Below are 20,337 nucleotides of genomic sequence, written 5' to 3'. Positions count from 1 at the left end.
CACTAGGCAAATTTACAATGTATCTATTTCTGGCTGAATATACTGTTGAAAGGCATTGATTTAAAATACTTATTATTTCTCTTTCTTGTGGGGACCATTGATTCATTCCTCAGCTTTTCCATTTTCGGAGCAAGGTAAATTGATACTGCATAGTTTACCATGTAGGGCTCTGGTGCATGTGCTTAAGGATAAGTTCCTGTTTTACCTACACATTAAAGTTTTCACTGTCCTTATTAAACGTAGACGTTTGCATTTGTTTTCCTCAGAAACATTGACTTATCTGCTTTTTTTATGACTTCTAAACATAACTTGAATGTTATTGTCTAGCTTAATACTATTTGCATTTCAGGGATCTTTTAAAATATTATGAAGGAATATTTAAAATATTATGAAGGAATTATTATATTAGTATATAAGTATTATACTAATATAATATAATGTATTATAATATATGTATTATAATATACGTATTATATAAGTATAAAGTATCATCAGTAAACTGTAGCTATTTCATGGTAGTGATTGTGACATTGGTACTTTGAAAGATGTTTAGTCAGGTAATGGTATATCTGTGATAGCCTTAGAAACTAGTATAGTGTATTAACAAATCAAATGTGCTGAATGTAGCCATTAACTGAATCATGCATAAAAGCAAATCTGATTCCTTAAAAGACTTAAAAGGTGTTATTTTACTGTGGTGGCTTCAGTCAGACCGGGAATTGCTAACTTTAACTCTGAATCCACTGACTCTACCGGTTTTGTAGGAGAATTGTCAGTACCACTCTGTAGCAGAAACCAGAGCGGTACAGATTCATTTGTCAGTATTTTTTTTAGATACATTTCCCACTTGCCCAAGTTAAGAACAAGTTCTCAGAAATTGGTTTTACAGATAAGAAAGGGAAATTTACCAGGGTTATTAATGGTATTTAAAATATTCTAAGTAGAATTCTTGTCTCACGGGCATAAAGCAAGTCTGGCATTAAATATAATGGAAACTAAAAGTTCACCAGCAAGAGGAAAAGGTAGCCTTCCTGCTCTCTCACTACTTCAGAAGATATGATTGCATACTATAATTTATATCTATGGACCTAAAGTATTGTCTCCATTTCTCAGATGATGGAGGACACTAGGTTTAATCAGTGTATCTGAGAGCAGAATGAGGTAATAATCCTACTTCTTAGAAAAATATTTTCCAAATTACTAGAATTTTGGTTAAACATGATCAAGAATTGTATATTCTTTTGGAATAGGGAAGACAGTTTCATTCTTTTTCTGACTGATTGAACCCATCACATATTTAACTAAAATACGAAACTGTGGCACAGATCCCTTGTGAAATTGGCTAAGAGTAATACTAAAGGTGTCTCCTTCAGAAACAGGAATTATCTCAGACCCTCTACCCTCTGTTGGCAGACAGCCAAAGAAATTAAGGCTTGAATGGAAAAGTAAATGGAACCCTTCGAGAGATGAACATTTTGAGAGCCATGGGGAATTCTGCACTTTCGCTGGTGTCCTCACAGGTGGGTTTGAAGGTCATTTACCACATGCTTCTCCTTACTTACAGTGTTTGAATACTGTTATGTTTAATGTCAGTCAAGAGGTAAAAATGAGGTATGGGAATTCATTCCATTTAAACATTTTGTCAAGAGCATTTGTCAGTTTACAGGTTGGTCTGAACGTGAAAGATTCAATGGGGGACGACAGGTCATTCTGCGATGTACCCAACAGGGCTGTGGTGTCACAGCACAAAGCACTGAGTGGCAAAATTGGTATCACCTCCCACAATGGCCACAGAATGCCACTTCTCTGGTTGTCTCTGCATGACTGGTGCTTTAAAGCAAATCTAAAAAAAAAAAAAATATACCAGTTCTCTGATCCAATTTACAGGATAATTCCCAAAAAGTTACACCAGCCCTAAGGCAGTACAAATAGAGGGCAGGGGTATCTCAAAGTGCTGCAATGTGTGAGGACTTCTGTATTTTGATAGGCTAATTTTCGGTAGCAGTGTTGGAATGAAAAGCTGTCTCACAGTCAAGTCTGCTCAGCGTTGCCTGTGTTTGCAGAACTGCGTGATGATCTGAACCGGAGACCTGATGCAGCTGAAAAAACAGTTTTTGTTTGGGTTCTTTTTTCAGCTGAATCCACTCCTGTTCTGGCACAGCTCTGACCAGCTTCGGCCAGATTAAGCAGTATCTTTGAGTGCTCAACCGTGGCTTGTATCTGCTGAAATCACATTCTGAATCACTGGTTTGGGGAAAAAGAAATTTAGGGGCATCACCCTCCCGGCAAGTAGTTATTACTAGACAATCAAACGCAAGAGATGATGGCCTGTCTGCCAAAGAAATGGCCACAATTTTGAAGAGCTGAGGCCCTTCAGTTAGTAGGAACAAAGCCAAAGCTGTCTGCTGCATAAGGTAATGAAGAGTTTAGCAGCGATGTCAGTGCAATGTACTCCTGCTGCCTGCACTGGGCACATTCTCCTCCCAGCTGGTTCAGCGTCACTGTTTGTAAGGCAAGCAGTTATGTAGGTGGCAAAGAGAGACGGTTCTACTCAGCCACGTTTGCCTTTATGTTTAAATTGTCATTTCCAGTATACTCACAGCTAAACAGACCAATTCAGGGCTAGTAACCTGGGGCACAGGAGAGGAAAAAGCATCTTTTGGTGACGCGTGAGAGGCAGTAAAACTCTCCTGCTTGTGATAAGGTGGAGGGAACATACCAGAACTCTGCAGGTCCCCACAAAGTCTGTGACACCTATTTTACCTTTGTTCTGAGAACAGGGAAGGCTTTCCTTTTCACTTTCCTGAGCTGTCAATCCCTGTTCAACTTCTTGAACAGTTACTTCACTTGCTAAAATCCATTTTTTATGCATTGCCCTATTTGTAAGGGATAGTAAATTCTTTCCTTTATTTACCGTGCTTGAAATTTAACTTTCTTCCATAAGGCTGCAGAAAAAAACCCGTTGTATGAATCACAAAAAAGGAGCATTTGAGGCAGTTTAACTTTTATGTTATTTTCTTTTTGGTTTATGAATGTCTGAGCATTAGCTGACTCAAGTTTATTAAGTATGAAAAAACGGCCCTAGGATTTTAACATAAACTTAGAAAACTAATGCCAACATCATAAAACATAACACGCCTGATATTCAATGATATATAGCTATATTCAATAATAGATATCTTATGGAATTCATATAACCGAAGCCCACACAAGAATAAGGAAACTGCCAAAAATAGTATGAAACCCAGTTGGCTTAGTCAGCAAGAAACCAACTGGTCCACAGATGCTCTTTTTTTTCTATGAGAAAATATCCTCTTTTGCAAGTCTCCTGTCTGCAAAATGTTTAATATGAACTCTTCTCCTCCTGCAGGCTGTAAATCATTTATTCATCAAACCCTTTTATTTGTAGCAGATGGAAAACTCAGTACAAATTTAAAAACAAAAAAGGGGAAGATTAGATACTTAGGTGAATAATAAGTCTAATTGCATTATACTACACTCCCTTTTAAAAAAAGGCCTTAAGGCACGGGAACCAGCTGACACTTGGATGGATTTGGATGCCTTTTCTCTGTTTGGGTGGCACAGACAAGAACAGGGCAAGAAGCTGTTTTTCCTAAGAGTGCTTATTCATCATATGTAAGGATGTAAACATAGGGAATGAGGCTATGATAAGATGTTCCCCTGTATTCAGCATTCCCTTACTATCCACTTCCAGTGTCCTTGTCTGTTCACATGGATGTCCAACCCTGGCTCCAGCCAGCGTGACAGCCAGGAGGAACTAGGTTCTGTTTCTGCAAAGCGTGGTTTTTTTCCTCTCACATTCCCCTTGCACAGGAACACACATGTTCAGGCAAGAGAATGATAAGACAAAGACACAGTATGGTTCCAATTTATTTTCTTCCAGCACATGCACACTTATGTTATCTTTGGTTTAGCTACATTTAAGTAAACTTTTGTTATCTGGCTATGTAACATGCATTCCTGCTCTTTGTACTTTACACAAAGTCAGAAGGGGAAAAGAGACCCCATTCCTACATGGATTAAGGGAATGGTTTTCATTACTTGAAAAGAAATACTGCTACCATTTGTAGTATGGGCAAAAGTTGCATAATACTGCCAATAACATAACTGCTACTCTAGCAACAAAGAAAATATATTCCTTTGATTATGCCTTTCTATTTCCCAGATGCATTAGGTAACTACTTGCAGGTGATGGTGTGACAATAGTAGCTCCTGTAATGCAATGACACAGACCAAATAAGCTGAATTTTATTCAATTAAATTTTAAAATATATCACATTTATGGAAGGAATCTGGAAGAAATTTTTAATTATGAGGGTGGTGGAACACTGGCACAGATTGCCCAGATAGGTGGTAGATGCCCCATTTCTTGAAGTGTTCAAGACCAGGCTGGATGGGACTTTGAGCAACCTGATCTAGTTGAAGATGTTCCTGCGCATTGCAGGGGGGTTGGGACTAGAAGATTTTTAAAGGTCCCTTCCAAACCAAACTATTCTCTGATTCTGTCATCAGTGCAAATATACAGAAAGCATGTTTTGGACCCCATAATGCTGCAAATTCCCCTTCATTTGAACAGTACATTATAAAAGTGCCATCAGATCATGGGTCTACTTTCTTACAGAGTGTTAATAGAGTAGTTAATTATAGAACAGATGTGATACAGTGGCATACTAGAGGGGAAAGAGGAATTTCACAAAATTCAGTAATAGGAGATACCCTGAGAAGTCTAACTGGTGTAAGAAATACTGCAAGAACTCTTCTTTTTGTAACTAAGCATTATTTGGACTGAACGGCATTGAGTCATGGAAGATGGCCTGTTCCTTATTATTGAAATACAGCTGACTGATAGATTTGAAACCAAGGAGGGGAGGGCACGATAGTTGTTTTACTGTGAATTCATACAGGTTCCTGTTTCTGTAATCCTCATCCAAATTAAATAATGAAGAATTTTGCCACTCATTTCAGAACAGTCCTTTGTTCAAGCCAATGCACCTTTATAATGGAAGCTGAGTTCTATTACAAATTTTTTTATACTAAAGGATCCCTCATGCACCTGCTCTTTGGGGTTTGTATCTTAAACTGTGTTTTGACAGAGCCTAATGTCAATAGCAAGTAAAAAGATTATATCATTATCATGGTATTATTGACTTCAAAGTTAATTGAAGACAATGCTTTCATAGACAACATAAAGTGATATCCAAGCCAATAATTTCACATCTCATATCGTTAAAAAAAAAAGTGTTCTCAGACCAATGAGACCAGCTGTTCCCCTGCATCCAGCTGCTCCCCACCCTGACTTGCATATTTTATATATCCCAGAAGGCATTTAAAATCTGCAGCATCACTGTTGAGTTTATTGCACTATTAACTTAAAAACTGCATCAACTGTTGTGTGGTACTTAAGCAGAAAATTTACTGTGGATGGATTATTGTTGCAAGAAAAGAAAGTACTGCTCTCCTTTGGTAATGTTCTAGGAGATATAAATGCAATTTTATTTATTTTTGATAAGCAAAATATTAATAGAAGTTTTTTTTGCTCATAAGATAGTTGCATGGCTTCCATCTGTATCTGGCCTTCCCAATACAATTGCAAAATGAAGGAATTAACATTGAACATAAAAATTTTCCAGCATAACTGGGCACTTAGGTAGAGTCATATAAATAAAAGTTACTTGGTTAAGAATGAGAAAAGAGTAATGATACAGCTATAGGAGCGCATACTTGCAAACATTTCAGCTGATGTGTACCTAGGAGCAACTAGAACACACTTTGTTGGCATATGTTAGTTTAATTTAATATTTTTGCCCTTTTTTACATTTTATTACTTTATTTATTATTACATATATTACAGAACATATATTAATGTACTGCTGCATAATTTCATTCACTAATTTCGTTAGTGTGAGCTAATTTGGGACTTCCAAGTCACAGACTTTAAAAAAGGGAAAGGAGAAGGGGTATTCCTCTCAAGGAACTACTGAGAAGTAGTTTTTATGTACAGCCTCTAAATTGTGGGGTGCATGCGTGAATTTTCTTAGATATCTGGTCAGCCATGAGAGGAAAAGCAGAAGAAAGATACATGAAAATAAAATATGCCTTATTTCATTTCAGTTCTCTTTAGACATTTGAAATCTGTTTGGATGCCAACAGGGAATGAGAACCCTGACCTTCTGCAGAGACTGAGTATGAAAACGCGTGCAGACAAGGAAATATGGAACGGTCAGCTTCGAGCCCCAAAGTAATGAAGTTTTCCCCTAAAACATTCTGTGGTGGTAAGTCTCACACACTCATCAACTCAGAACTACCATATCCCCCATGCAAATAGGTTCAAGTAAGATTAAAAAAAGGATGGATTTTTTTCTGAGAAGTTCCAAAACAATGTTGATTTATTCAAGCACAGAAGATGTTACTTCACCTACAACATCAGGAAAAAGGTACAAGGAACAGCAAAGCACATGCAAAAGGAGGATCACACAGCACCACCAGCAGATGTAGCAATATTCTTGATGAAGTAGTACCTTTTGGTAATTTTTTCCTAGGAAACTTCCTTCCCTTTCCATATTCTTTCAGCACTGTTCATGGGATAATCATCGTAGTTTAAACTTTGTCCTCTGCAGGTACAATATCTGGCTTTGAAGACTCACACTAATCCATGTTGTGATGCAAAGGGCAAGACTTAGTCCTGCAGTGCCACCCTAACTAATGACTTGATTGGCATTTCCCCTTGTACTCAAGGGCAGTGGTAAGCTTCGAATTGGACATTGAATTCTCATAAAGTGTTGTATTTATTTTATATTTGCAAGAGCAATCACAGACTTGGCTCGCTGCCCTGAGGAAACAGGCCTCTGGAGCAACACCTAAGTGGTTGTACTTTAAACCTGAGATGGTAGAGTTTTACAGAAATAAAGAGCTGTATTGCACAACACTGGAAAGGTATTTTCAGGGATTTTTTTCTTTTTTTCTTTTATGAATAGATACTGCATGACTTCAAAGCTCGCTATTGGCGTCTCTACAGTCCCAATCGGAATGTGCTTCAGCCTCTTTCTTTCATTCTCTCTTCACTGTCTTCTTTTGGCTTTTGTTACTATTTAGCACTTCTTTAGAAACAGTCTAGCAAATGTATTTAAATACAGTGTGGAAAGTGAATGTTGCCCTTGTTAAGCTGAAAATTCACACTCAGAATCCTAGTTTTAAATATTGTAACTCTTGAACTATTGTAACTCTTGAACATCTACGGCAGCTAAATATTGCCATTATTAATAGTGTGGGTGTGAATTATTGTCCATTGCCATCATGGCTACCACACAGCTAGCTGTGCAATCTCCAGGATAAGGTTCTGTATGATCATGCCATCCCTGCACAAGGTGTACACGTGCGGTGTGATGCTGCCTTGAACTTAGGGTCTAGGGCATGAGTCATGTGAGCTGGTGCTTCAGGGTGTCCCACTAAAGTGGTCACTTATCCTCCTGAACTTAGAGAGAACATGCTACAAGGTCCTAGCACTACCATATTAATAGTGACCCAAATAGTGTCTGGGCCAAAATCTCTTAGGTCCAGATGACTCCTGCAGAGATCACATTAGCAGGGAAATGGAATAAAGAGCATAGAAAAACAATATTGCCCCACCTTACACAAAACACCGTTGAATTTATCCTTTCTAAAACTTTAATAGGAGCGTGATGGTACTATAATCCTGTTATTTTTGGCATCTGCCTCATTTAAGATTCAGTGTTATTGCTACAAGAAACTTTCCCTCCTTGTATATTCTAGGTCAGCAATGGAACACACAGGCACAGCCCACTAGCAAATAACTGCTTTCTAATCAATGCACCAGGCTACAGCTAAATTCTTAAGTAACATTTAAAATGGAGTTGAATCCTAAATTCTGGACTTCCAACCTAGAAATTGATGAACAAAGGAGAAATGAAAGATGCAATTCGGAAAATATTTTATTGAGTACAATACCATTTCATTGTAGGCTTTCGTCAAAGGTCTACTTTATAAAACAACACCAACCTCTCTGAGGTTGAATACAGCTTGGGCAGGTGCACAAGGAGTGGGAGAGAGGGGCAGCATCTGCAAATGTTCATGCAAGCAGCATAATATGGGATATTTGCATCCAGACAATACCTTGTCATAGTGCCCAAGTTTGCACCATCTCACCAGAAAAAAAATATTAATGAATCTACATTTAAATTTTATGAAGGATCAGTTACAAGCTCAAATTTACATGGTGTTGCCACTGCACATTCAATGGCTAAACTCAAGACCATAAAATGAAAATTAGGAGTTCAGAATAAAAGTTCCATAGTAAGCCTTGTGCGGAACCAGGATTAACTCTAACTCCAGAAATTGATGGCTAACAAGAGATTGTAACTACTACTACAAGGACAGCTGCAATTTTTACCAATGCACTAACATCTAACTTCCATTTCTAGCAGATGGAAGACCATAAAAGTTCCTGGAACTGGGGTTAATCCCACAACACACAAGTCTAATCAAGACAGCATCATGGTTATTGGAAGGAGATGAAATGAACAGTAGCCCATGGGCACTATTCAGGTGCAGAAAGCTCCTGCTCGACCTATGGAAAACAGCCTTAAATGGGGTACAAATGTGGTAATATTTATATGAATGAAGCTGCTACTTACTGGAATGTAAACCAACTAATTTTTCTGGTATGTTTGTTTCCAGAGATGGCAAAGCATAAATGCGCTATAAAACATAAGAACAGTCACAAGCAACCTTGAAAATGTCCCTATATTGCTTAAACTCTTCTCTCAACTCTCCTTCTTTATAAAGTATATATACATTCAGAGATTGTAGGAAGTTTTCAGGTTGACCATATTTCGGACCATAACTCTGGCTTTTATGAGCTTGCCCCCACAGAATCTTTAAAAATCTGCCATGAAACCTGTACTGTACTGCCAAAGAAGTTGAGGAGCACTTATTATAACATTAAGTAGGAAGGGAAGTACAGCAGTTTATGTCATATTACACAGACACTTCCATTGTCCTTTGGGTGTACATGTCCCAATATGTATAAGTACCACCACTTTATCAGGAAATAATTTTATGAAGCAGGATGGAACAGTTTGCTAAGTACAACATTGAAAAAGAAATTATTAAACCACATTTTTTTCTTTAAAGCAGGAAAAAAGGAAATGTAAAGTTTAGTATATTCCTTAGCAATTGGAGGAGAAAGTCCAGAATAGTCCAGAAAGGCCAAAGTATTCAAATAATTTCTGAAAGGTTCTGTTGAAATGAATTTCTTATTTATTAAAAAGACAACGCATTCTCAAGAGACCATCTTCTGCAGTGAAATAATTTAGTTTCTTCATATAGACACATCATACACAATGTTAACAACCATGAAAAACAATACAAAATGCTTTGAAATTTAACAAGTAGAAAAATATAACTAGTATATATGGCAATTGTGAATCTAATACTGTACAGAAGTATTTATGGACTTTACAAATAAATTATAGCTTAAATGCCCTTTTTAAAATTTCTAAATGTACACTGGAACAATCTGTTCTGAAGCTTATCACTAACTTGCCACAAATGAGTGCCAGTCAAACGTTCTGCCCACAAGTTCAAAAAATTTCTTATTGGGTTCATGGAAATATTCATGCAGTTTCTCGAGCAACCGGGTATCTACTTGTGGGTGCGCTCGTCCTTTTGACTCATGTAAACAACGCTCCCTACCACTGTCTCTCAGGCAGTAGAAGCCTTTAGTTTTATTGAAATAAAAGTTTGAAGCATTTATCTGTGGTGATAACTTCAAAAATCTCTCTACTTTCTCTATTTCTGGGAAGGGATCTTTGATCAGTTTATCCCCATCTACAATGTGGATATGATCCAGAGGAAAATACTTCAGCCAGTTTTGCATGTGAATGTAGTACAAGCTTCTGTTTATTGCCTTGTAGTCCACGTTGAGTTCACCATCTTTAATCAGGAATTGTTCAATGGATGGATACGGCTTGTGCTTCTGCATGTGATTATAGAACACTTGGGTGTAATCTGATAGTACTCTCTCACTGGGGTCTCTTAAAATAAGGAGTAGTCTCATTGATTCGTTCATGTTATAAACTCTTTCAGGCACTTTAGGTGATGTGAAATATGCTGGAGTTTTTTCCACGGTGATCTGATGGGGATAAGAGAATGGCATTTGATTAATATACCACTGCAATCCATTTCTATAATGATCTTCCCAGTCAAAGAAGTGAACTTCACTTTCTGCTGCTGCAATGTCTGGATGGAGACTCAACATCTCCAACAAAGCTCTTGTTCCACCTTTTCTTACTCCAATAATGATAGTCTGTGGCAGCTGCCGGCACGATCCATTAGAATGAATGTTCTCCTTGAAGTCATTTTTTTGAGATGTTTTCTTTAAAAGCTCTCTCTGAACAGACTGAGAAGAAGTCTCAGTCTTCGAATTTATAGCCGGTCTGGAAGGCACTATCTCAGGTTGAACAATAAGCAACACAGCTCCCAGCAGAAAAGCTGCCATGACAGAAGTTCTTAGTCTGGTTTCACTCAAGCAGGTAATGGGGCATAGAGTGTTTTCCACTGAGAACAGCCTTTAAAAGTTGTTTTTGTTTTGCTGAGTGAACGCGTATTTCTCAAACAGAAACTTTGCTGAAAGAGGGAAAAGAAAAAGAAGCACATTATTTTATACTCAGGCATATCAGTACTAAAGCTACTCTGCAAGTATCTTGATTTTCACAACTGAACAAACTTCTTCAGCTTTCCTGACTCTAGGCTCACAGATCAATTGGTATAATTAAATTATTCAAAAGACAGGTGCATACAATAATCCTATAAGAAAATTATTTCCAGTCATCAGGAGACATGAACATTCTGAACCTTTCTCTTGCATCTAGAATATTATTTTTTTTATTTTTATTTAAAATCCAATTTCATTAGAACTGAACCACAATCACAAGGCAATTAAGTAAGTTTTTTTTTATCTGCAAGAATAGGCTTATCTTGGAAACAAAACATAAAAAGGAAAAGGTGTGGACTGGAGCAAAAGAGCATTCCTAAAACCTGAGGGTCTTGTAGGAAGTCTGGGAATTAGAGCCTCCTAAAGGACTATGTGACAGCAACCTTAGACATTAAGACTCCTGGGGAAAAGGCTCACGCAATATAGATAGAGCTGCCCAGCCATGGGAAGGTAATGTTCTCCTAGGAAGAAGTTAGGAAGAGCTCTGGGTGAGTAGTAGACCAAGGAAAAGTTGAATTTGTGTCATTTTTATGTGAAGTTAGCATTTCAAAATGATAAAATAATGAATCCACAGTCTACAGAATGACTGCATCAACAAAATGCTAAAAGAGCTCTGGTTCCAGTCATGAGACTCAGGAAAGAAAATACAAAATGGAGATTTCTGAAGGTCATTTCAAGGGTTACACAGCAAGCTGCTGTGATGTAAACAACTGACTTTATCAAAAGACTGTTAAATACCACCACTGAACTCCATTTAAAGGTCAGGGTGTTTTTAATGCAATGTTTGAAGTGAAATCTTAATGGCCTCACACATCACATAGCTGTTAGACTACAATGTTATGAGCTGGCTGTGTACGCAAGCTCCCCAAATCATGATCCCTTCCAAAGGCTTTATAACCTCGGTGGAGGGCTGGTGCAAGTATGATTTTGGTATTTCCTAATTCCGTTTAGACGTGGAACCCACAGTGGCATAGCACCTGACTGCTTTGCCTTCCTTAGTAGGCTACTGCAATTATGAATTTAAGCTTGGAGTGGGACGTACTGTACCAGCTAACAAGGGCTGAAATACAAACTTACATACGAACAACGTGAGGAAATGCAAGGGCTAGGTTTTGGAAATTCTCCAGAGGATCTGAAAAGAAACTAATGACTTTTCCACAATAAGCCAAGTCCCAGTGTGACAAGGACTAATGATGTGTTTCTAAGTGATCTAGAAAGTTCTTTTTGATAGCTTTGCATTTACAGAGGTCATGACTCCATCCTGAATGGAGCAGGTCTGCTTCCTGATGTTTGCCACTGATTATTACTTTTATGCTTTCCCTTTTTCTAATCACTTTTAAAGGGCTACAAGGCAGAGACATAGCTAGGAAGCAGAAATCAAGGCTGGGAGGAGAGGGAAGCAAAGTGTCCTGATAGATGTGAAGTCCAAAGAGTGTGTGCCTGCAGGCTTTGAGCTGGTGGGCATGCCCTGTCTTGGGCAGAAGGTCATGCCCTGGGCTGTTCTGTGATGCCTGATGTGAGGCAACTTTCCAGAGAAATTTGTTGTTCTTCCATTTTTGGTGCCTGTTAAGTTTTATCTGGCTGAAAGATCTCCACATTTTGGCTGCCATCATTAATTTTCTGCTCTCCTTCCCTGTCCTCACCATTCCCGTTAAGCTGAGAAAGACCAATCTACTTCAATTTTAACAAGAGATAACCTTAATTATTAGCCTCACACTGAGGAAGGATGGCAGTGCGGGGGACACCGGGTGTCAGACAATTTGATATGGCTAAATTCATGGTGGATGCTGCCAATGGTACAGCACCAGCTGGATTAGATCAGTGACCAATGGTCAGTCCAGTACATAAGAGCAGCAAAATATCAACTCTTGCTGAATTTTAAGGTCACAGATTAAAGGAATAGCCACTTACTCCAGAGTATATTTTAAGAGTCACTAGCTCCATAAATAGTAAGCCTGAGTTGTTGTCTTAACACCTTACTGGAAAAGCATAATAGGATTCCAGTGAGGAACACTGGAAATTTCCTGTTGTTGAAAGGAGTTAAGTTAAAGCCTAATGGTAGGAACCCTTATTTCTTAGCGGCTATTAGCATCAGTCTGACTGCGTTTTGCAATAGGCTGTCTTAGATATTAGTGAAACCACACTGCTGGGATTTTATTTTAAACAAACTATATATACACGAATTCATTGGGACTGTTCATTTTTAATTCATAGTTCGCATACTACTCAGTTGCCAACTTTTTTATTCAAGTCTTCCTGTGGCTGAGTACAGCATGGGAGTGTTGGGGGGAAATAAAAGACACAGCAAGGTGTCCTTTAACTGTAATTCTAATCTTGTGTTGGCTGACATTGCTTTTTTGAAATCAGACTTGGAATATTCCAGGTACCAAGGGCCTCAGCGTCTTCCCATTCTTAATTCTTTATTTATTTTTTTCTAATAAACAAAAGCAACTGTTTTCTGTTGCAACATTAGACCTCAGAATAACATGGGAGTATCTTCTGTTTCAGACATGCAGAATTTCTTTGTTCCTCCCCAGCTATTTGTTCAGGTGTGCATCAGGTGTTCTCGCCCCGCAGAACACTGCTACAGTGCCCATAGCATTTACTGTCTTTATGCACACCCAAAGAACCATATCAGTAATTATTCAAAGTACCTTTGCGCTATTGCTGTTTTTTTTGCAAGCAATAAGACTTTGTCCACCTTTTCTTTCCATTCTCTTTTGATTCTCTCAAACTGTTTAGGTTTGATAGCCGGATCAATTATTTTGTTGTGTTAGACTAATGCAACACAATGGACACGAGTGTGCCTCTAAATTCAGCGTACAACATATGTTGTGTGGGCAAAGCGGTGTCCAGGAATAAAACGGCATATAAATTGGTTGTCATTCTTCACTTAAGTCCTCTTTAACACTTTATGCAGATCTGCAGTTCGGTGGCTAGAATTACAGCAGTTTATATAAACGATGCAAACGTGTATTCCATAGCTTTATAATTTATGGCTCTAAAAAAACCTGTTTCAACAACAAGCAGCATGCACTAAAGAGTTTATAGCAGCCACTCTGCCAAATAATTTCTCTGCTTTAAGAATACTCTCCTCTGCTTCCACAAGTCATGCAGATCATACGTGACTTCACTCAGTGACTTCGTATTCCAGATTAGTACAAAAAAAATTAACTGACAGTCATTACTATTGTGTTGACTTCAAGTAAACGAGCAAGTTAGTAAAAGAAACAGTTTGTGTTAAATGGCGCTTTAAAGATTATACCAAGACTTTTCAAAAAGTCTGATTGCTTTTGCTTAATCTTTTCTCCAGCTTTCTCCAATTAATTAACAAAATGTGCCATACTGTTTATTCAACAAGATTCTATGTGGACATTGCCAATCAATTCAGCTTTCATGATTAAAACCTCTTCAAAAGTAATAGTAACTTGGAAATAAATGGAAGCTTTTCTCAGTAAAAGCAGTTTGAGGGCCAGAGCTGCCAAAATTCATCAACTTACAAGCATATTACAGCGCTCTTTGAAACATATGTCACTGTTTTATGACTTCTGACTATCTCTTACCGCACCACCAAAGTATTTTAACGCCTCAGTATGTTTACCCTCACTCAATGGGATGGCTAAAACTAGAATCATGGAATCATCTCGGTTGGAAGGGACCTTTAAGATCATCAAGTCCAACTGTTAACCTAACACTGCCAAAACCACCACTAAACCATGTCCCTCAGCACCACATCTACCTGTCTTTTAAACACCTCCAGGGATGGCGATTCAACCGCTTCCATGGGCAGCATGTTCCAATGCCTGGTAACCCTCTCAGTGAAGAAATTTTTCCTAATATCAAATCTAAACCTCCTCTGGCACAACTTGAGGCTATCTCCTCTTGTCGGGAGAAGAGACCTACTCCAATCTCACTACAACCTCCTTGCAGGTAGTTGTAGAGAGAGATAGGTCTCCCCTCAGCCTCCTTTTCTCCAGATTAAACAACCCCAGTTCCCTCAGCCACTCCTTGTAAGACTCATGCTCTAGACCCCTCACCTACCCAGATTATATATAATTTTAGTCAAATTAGTATTTAAAAAATAAGATAGCTTTCTCCTGGACTGCTAACCTCATTTTTATTGGGGGTGGATTTAGTTCTGAACTTTCATAAGAACCCTTCATTTAGGTGCCCAAATGGGTACGAGGGAACATACGGAGTCAGTGACAGGTAGAGGCTGCTGGCATATCTGACAGGGGGATGTTTCACAAAAAAAGCCCACAGCAATCCACGGAGGGGTTCAGCAGAGCTAATGGGACACGGTTGCTGCTAGGACAGTGACTGGGAGAGGGATGACTACACTTTTTCCATGAACAAGCAGGTGACTTCACCTTCATGAAAGGACAGCTGTGTTTTTATGTTTCTCTAGGGACTGAGGATGAAGATGTTAAGTTTCAGCTGTCCTAGCTTTCTCTCCTTGCAGAACTGAAGCCCTTCACTGGAGAGATCTTTGCCCAGGCATCCAAAAAAGCACAGTCTGGCATGAATGAGAACCATAGATCAGTTGCTAAAATTTGTCTCTAGAGGGAGATCAGAGCAGAAAATCTGAGGGAGACATTCCGTTCTTATAAAGTATATTTAGTTTTGCAGATGTGATAGAACCTCAGGACAGTTTATGGGCTGTATTTTCCTTTGCACATACTTGGGCACTCAGTACTGCAAAATACAAGACTAACATTGCTGGTCAAAGCAGGCTGTTCTGTACAACCCACACATCTGCTATGCTGGCTTCTTATACCAGGGGGAAAAAAAATAATCCATAACTGAGTTAACCAACTCTATAAACAACTTTATAAACTGATGAAGTCAGTCATCTGAAAATTTGTATTCAGTGATGTGCTTAAAAAACCCGCACCAGTTCAATTGTAGTGCAGTTGAAATTCTTCAAGAAGTCATTGATATGAATAGTGTATAGTCCCATCCCCTAAGAATAGATGGTGTCTACCAGAGGATATATTCCTTAGTTGTTTGTATGAGATCTTTCAAGTGATACTTTGTATCCAGTTAGCATAAAACTCTAGGACAGCTATCACTTAAAGCTCAGTCAAGAGCAGTAAAGAGAGTGATTTTTTTTTTAAAAAAATCTAATCTACTTTGTGAAACATTTTTTTCCCTTGGAAATGTACTGTGCATTTTGCTATTTTTAACTATTAAACTGTCTCACAATGCCCTCTTCATGAAGAAATGCTTCCCACACTTCCCCCTCACAGTTTTTTCAATCACATTTTAACAAAAGTTTTAAACAACATGTGCCAATGAAATGCTCAAATTCTAGTTCCCAGTAATTAACTACTAATTGCCTACTTTAGTGAGTGCTACAGAGACAACTGTATTCAATTAAATAGAACTATATACCATTGAAGCCATAGACCTCTATGGGCATAAACTATTGATCATCTCATCATATATAAAAAAGACATCTGTGCATTAGAGGGGAGGTAAAAAAATAAGTAACTGTATGAACCTGTATTACAGTGCATAAATGATACTGTCTAGGTACATTTCCCAAATTCTATTAAAAAAAATGCTGCAAACCCAGTAGCGATTAAACCATGGCTTTAACTTTTATAGTCAGCATGTTAAGAAATCTAATCATAATTTCAGTGCTGTTAAGATGATATATTGTCTATCAGCTCTAAGACTTCAGAAATATACTTTAAAAGCTCTAAATTTTGGTTAGAGGAATTTAACAAGCTGAGAAAGGCTGACTTGGTAGGAAGTATTTTTGGCTGAAATCTGCTATATTTCTGCACCTGCTGTGATAAATACGGTTTATACAAATTAGCTAGGTCACCAGTTCATGACTTCTAAAGAAGGAGTTCAGCTCCAGTGTGAGCAATAAAGTAGCAAATTTATAATAGACTGTAGTTATATATAACATGCACTCTCTTTCTTAAGGTCAGAAGGGACCACTGCAATCTTTCATGCCAAGAGATCATAAAAATTTTTAGAAGAGAGAATACCCTAGATTCCAGAGAACATCACGCAGGTAAAAATAAAATGGGATGTTACAGCAGAATAAAAATAAACTTGAATAGCTCAGGAAGCGGATAAATTTTTTCTACTGAATGCTAATATGGAATCTCCCTACCACCTTCTAGCAATTTTCTAGTACTTGTCAGGACTCAATTTTTTTCCACTAAGAGAAAGGGTACACTGCTTCCTCTATCCCCTCGTCAGCTCAAATGTTCAATTCAAAATCCAGAAATTACTCCCCACCCCACTTCCCAAGCAAAGTGGGTCACATTCTAATGAGGAAGCAGAAGGCTATTCCTCAGTTAATAGAGTTGCTTCCCAATTCATCAAAGCTGTCCCCAAGAAAACCGCCTGCGTGAAAGGATGGCTCTGTCCTGTCTCGCTCCCTTTCTCTACAAAGGCTCACCTTAACTGGATGTATTGAAAAAGAGAACACAGCAGATTAAGCAATCTCATTCCCATTCCCTCTGCCAAGCAATTTTGTACCACTCTCTGTAGATGCGGGCCCTGCCTCAAACACCAGTAAGATTTAAAACACCAATAAAAACATCCCCCCCAAACCTCCAAACAATCTTTTAATTCAAATTCCAAGCTGGTTTCTGTGTCTTTCACCCTCCTGACTTCAGGCTAATACTGGAGCAGAGTGCACACTGGTGAGGTCGTCAGTGTATTAGACTTCGCTAAACCAATCAATTTACTAAGTGAAGTACTACACGGTGACCTGGAGGGAACCCTTGTGCTCTGGAGTGAGAAGTGAGATGACCCACCAGGATCTTCCATTTTGGACTGCCCAGGAATATTTTCAGTTTTCTTTATCTAATTATCAAAATTTTCATGGAAATCCATCAGCTTTGATGTATTCTGTGGCTCTGATGCTTCTTGGCTCTGCGTGGCATTTCTAGAAGAGGGAAGGGAGAGATCCCACACTACTCAGACTAATAAAAAGATTTCTGGTTTCTTCCAATGAAAGGCAGAAGAGTTATTTGTATCTGTAGGTGCATGTATTCTTGTGGATTGGAAAACTGTTTTCCACCCACTCTGTTTTTCTGTAGTGTCTGTGGAAGCATATGGCTAATTCAGAATAGCCAAGGTAGTATGCTGACAAGAAGGGGACACAGACTGAAACCTGGCAAACCTGGGGTCCGAATTTTCTGTCAAATTAGTGCCTCTCCACTGCAGCAGCTGGCTTTGCTTCAGATGCATAATCTTACTGCTGACCTACCGGAGGCATTCATTTTTGACTACGTAATGTCAAAAAATCTCTGCATTTTCCAAAAAGGAAAAAAAAAAAAAAAAAAAGGTGGGTACTGAAAGTGTGGATGTGCAAGAGATAGCTAAAGCTATTGCCAGTAGCTGTGCTCTTACTGATAGGTGCTCATTTCTAAGCAATGTGGCAAATGCACTTGTTCGAGAGTGCAAGAAATGCCAGCAGATGTAAATTGTAATAGTTATTACATTCACATATATAATTCCATATTAAGTTTTAGAGCCAGGCAATATATGGGCATACAGTGAATTGAACCTCTTCTACTAAATGTTTTACTTGCTGTACATATACCATACACACTGCAGAGGATCTCAGGGGGAGCGGGCAATGAATAGGTCTCTGGTGCCAGAAGGACAATCCCTGCAGACACTCCATCCCCATGCCTTTCAAGCCTCATATTCATGGGACTTCCCATATGATATTTTTTTTTCTTCCCTGTATCCAAAGAGGAACAGTCTTGGGTGAGGGAGAGCCCTCAACCTACTGCACTAACAGAGAGAGGAAAGAGGGTCATATACTTTAATTCCCAGTCAACTGAGGTGATTGAATTGCCTGTACTTAGCCGGGTGCCTGTTCCTGATCTTTTGCGTGGCTGGAAGACAAGACCAAACCAGAACTGCCATCCCTCCCTCCTAGCATCCTTTTACCCCCAGAAGATTTGAACATCTTAACACCCTTCACCCTGAAAGGCACATTGAGAACTGCAATAACCAAGCCCTCCCTGTGGTATTCTAGGGAGCCAGTCCTTCAAAACAGAAGTGAGCTCGAGTGAAGGCTTTCTGCTCTCCTGCCAGCCCAAAAAGCCCACTTTTCCCTGCAGCCCCACGCAGCATGTGCGGGCTCAGCACGCTGCATCCAGCGCCCGGCGTGGGATCACATCAAAGGCGCTCGGAGGAGCTTCTGCAAGTTGTTCCGCCGTCAGGTAGGAGCCCTGCCGCCCTGCCTCCACCCTGCCTCCACACCCCCTCGCCATTTAACCACACGGGAACGCCGGAGGTAAAGAAATAAAGTGCCCAGGGGGCAAACCTGGACGGACCTACAGCCCAGGTGCTGCGGACCATTTCCATCTCTTTTTTTTTTTAATCCTTGGTTGTCCCCAACACACACACACCAGGCAGAGCCTGGCTCAGCGGGTGCGGGGTACCTGCCGCGCATCCCTCCCCGGTGCCGGCAGGTTGTACGCGGTCGGTCAGACGCCCTCCTCGGCCCCGCAGCGGCGCTCGCCTCCCGCGGCCGCGGAGCAGGTGCCGGGCGGTAGCACGGGGTGCAACCCCTCGGTTGGGGGACAGACACCCACCCCCTCCGTATCGCCCCCCACACCCGCTTCCACCCCGAACTTCCCAAAGGCAACACCCGCCGCTCCCGCCCCACCGCGCATCACTCACCGCCGGGGCGCGGAGCCGGGGGGCAGCGCCCGCCCCGCTCTTCCATGGGGGGCAGCGGCGGCGGAGCCGGGGGTAGCGCGCCCGGTGGCGGTAACGGCGGCGTGTGGGGAGGGAGGGAAGCGAAGGAAGGAAGGAAAGAAGGAAGGAGGGACGGAGAGAAGCCGGGGAAAGCGAGCGCCCGCTGCCGCTCGCCCGGCCCGGCTGGAAGCGCCGCAACCGGAGCCCGGCGCCAGCTTGTTTGTACGGCCCCGCCCCGCACTACGTCACTGAGAAAGCCCCGCCCCCTCGCCCCGCCCCGCCCCGCTCCGACGGTGGCCACCGGGCGACCTGCCGGGGCGAGGGAACGGGAGGAGTTGGGGGGGGGCGATGGGGTGCGGGCGGCGCCTCGGCACCGCTGTGAGCACACACACACACACACACTCTGCAAAAATAATAATTCATACAAATAATATTTCGTATGAATTTTTTTTTGTATAATATTTTGTATGAGAAATGTTTTCCACGCAAATTGAAGGGGTAATGGTTTTAAACTGGAAGAGGGGAGACGTAGATTAGATACTGCGAAGAAATTCTTCAATGTGAGGGTGGTGAGACAAAGCTGGTGAAGGGAACGGTCTGGAGAATAAGTCTTATGAGGAGAGGCTGAGGGAACTGGGGTTGTTCAGCCTGGAGAAGAGGAGGCTGAGGGGAGACCTTATTGCTCTCTACAACTACCTGAAAGGAGGGTGTAGAGAGGTGGGGGTCGGTCTCTTCTCCCAAGTCACAGGCGACAGGACAAGAGGAAATGGCCTCAAGTTGTTCAGGCTGGATATTAGGAAAATTTTTTTCCCTGAAAGGGTTATCAGGCATTGGAATGGGCTGCCCAGGGAGGTGGTTGAGGCACCATCCCTGGAGGTGTTCAAAAGACGGGTTGATGA

At 40.4% G+C, this 20,337-nt stretch overlaps 1 protein-coding gene and 1 long non-coding RNA gene across 2 annotated transcripts; one reads left to right on the top strand and one right to left on the bottom strand.

Annotated features, from left to right (window-relative positions):
- Positions 1 to 1,414: 1,414 nt before the first annotated feature.
- On the top strand, positions 1,415 to 8,601 carry LOC106884596. The gene is made up of 3 exons (XR_001411266.1): positions 1,415 to 1,520; positions 6,133 to 6,293; positions 8,460 to 8,601. It is a non-coding gene; the product is annotated as an uncharacterized LOC106884596 (long non-coding RNA).
- HS3ST1 (heparan sulfate-glucosamine 3-sulfotransferase 1) lies at positions 7,953 to 19,644 on the bottom strand. Its single transcript, XM_014936092.1, has 2 exons — positions 19,421 to 19,644; positions 7,953 to 10,665 (listed from the first exon to the last, which is right to left on the bottom strand). The coding sequence occupies exon 2, from the start codon at positions 10,535 to 10,537 to the stop codon at positions 9,575 to 9,577; it is 963 nt and encodes a 320-aa protein (XP_014791578.1). The 5' UTR covers positions 10,538 to 10,665; positions 19,421 to 19,644; the 3' UTR covers positions 7,953 to 9,574.
- Positions 19,645 to 20,337: the final 693 nt, after the last annotated feature.

This window comes from Calidris pugnax, unplaced genomic scaffold (assembly GCF_001431845.1).
Source record: "Calidris pugnax isolate Ruff unplaced genomic scaffold, ASM143184v1 scaffold14, whole genome shotgun sequence".
Classification (NCBI taxonomy): Eukaryota; Metazoa; Chordata; class Aves; order Charadriiformes; family Scolopacidae; genus Calidris; species Calidris pugnax.
This window is presented reverse-complemented; position numbering and strand designations above follow the sequence as displayed.

Bases quoted from the DNA above. Each gene is read 5' to 3' on its own strand.
- HS3ST1 (XM_014936092.1), bottom strand. From the start codon at position 10,537: ATGGCAGCTTTTCTGCTGGGAGCTGTGTTGCTTATTGTTCAACCTGAG.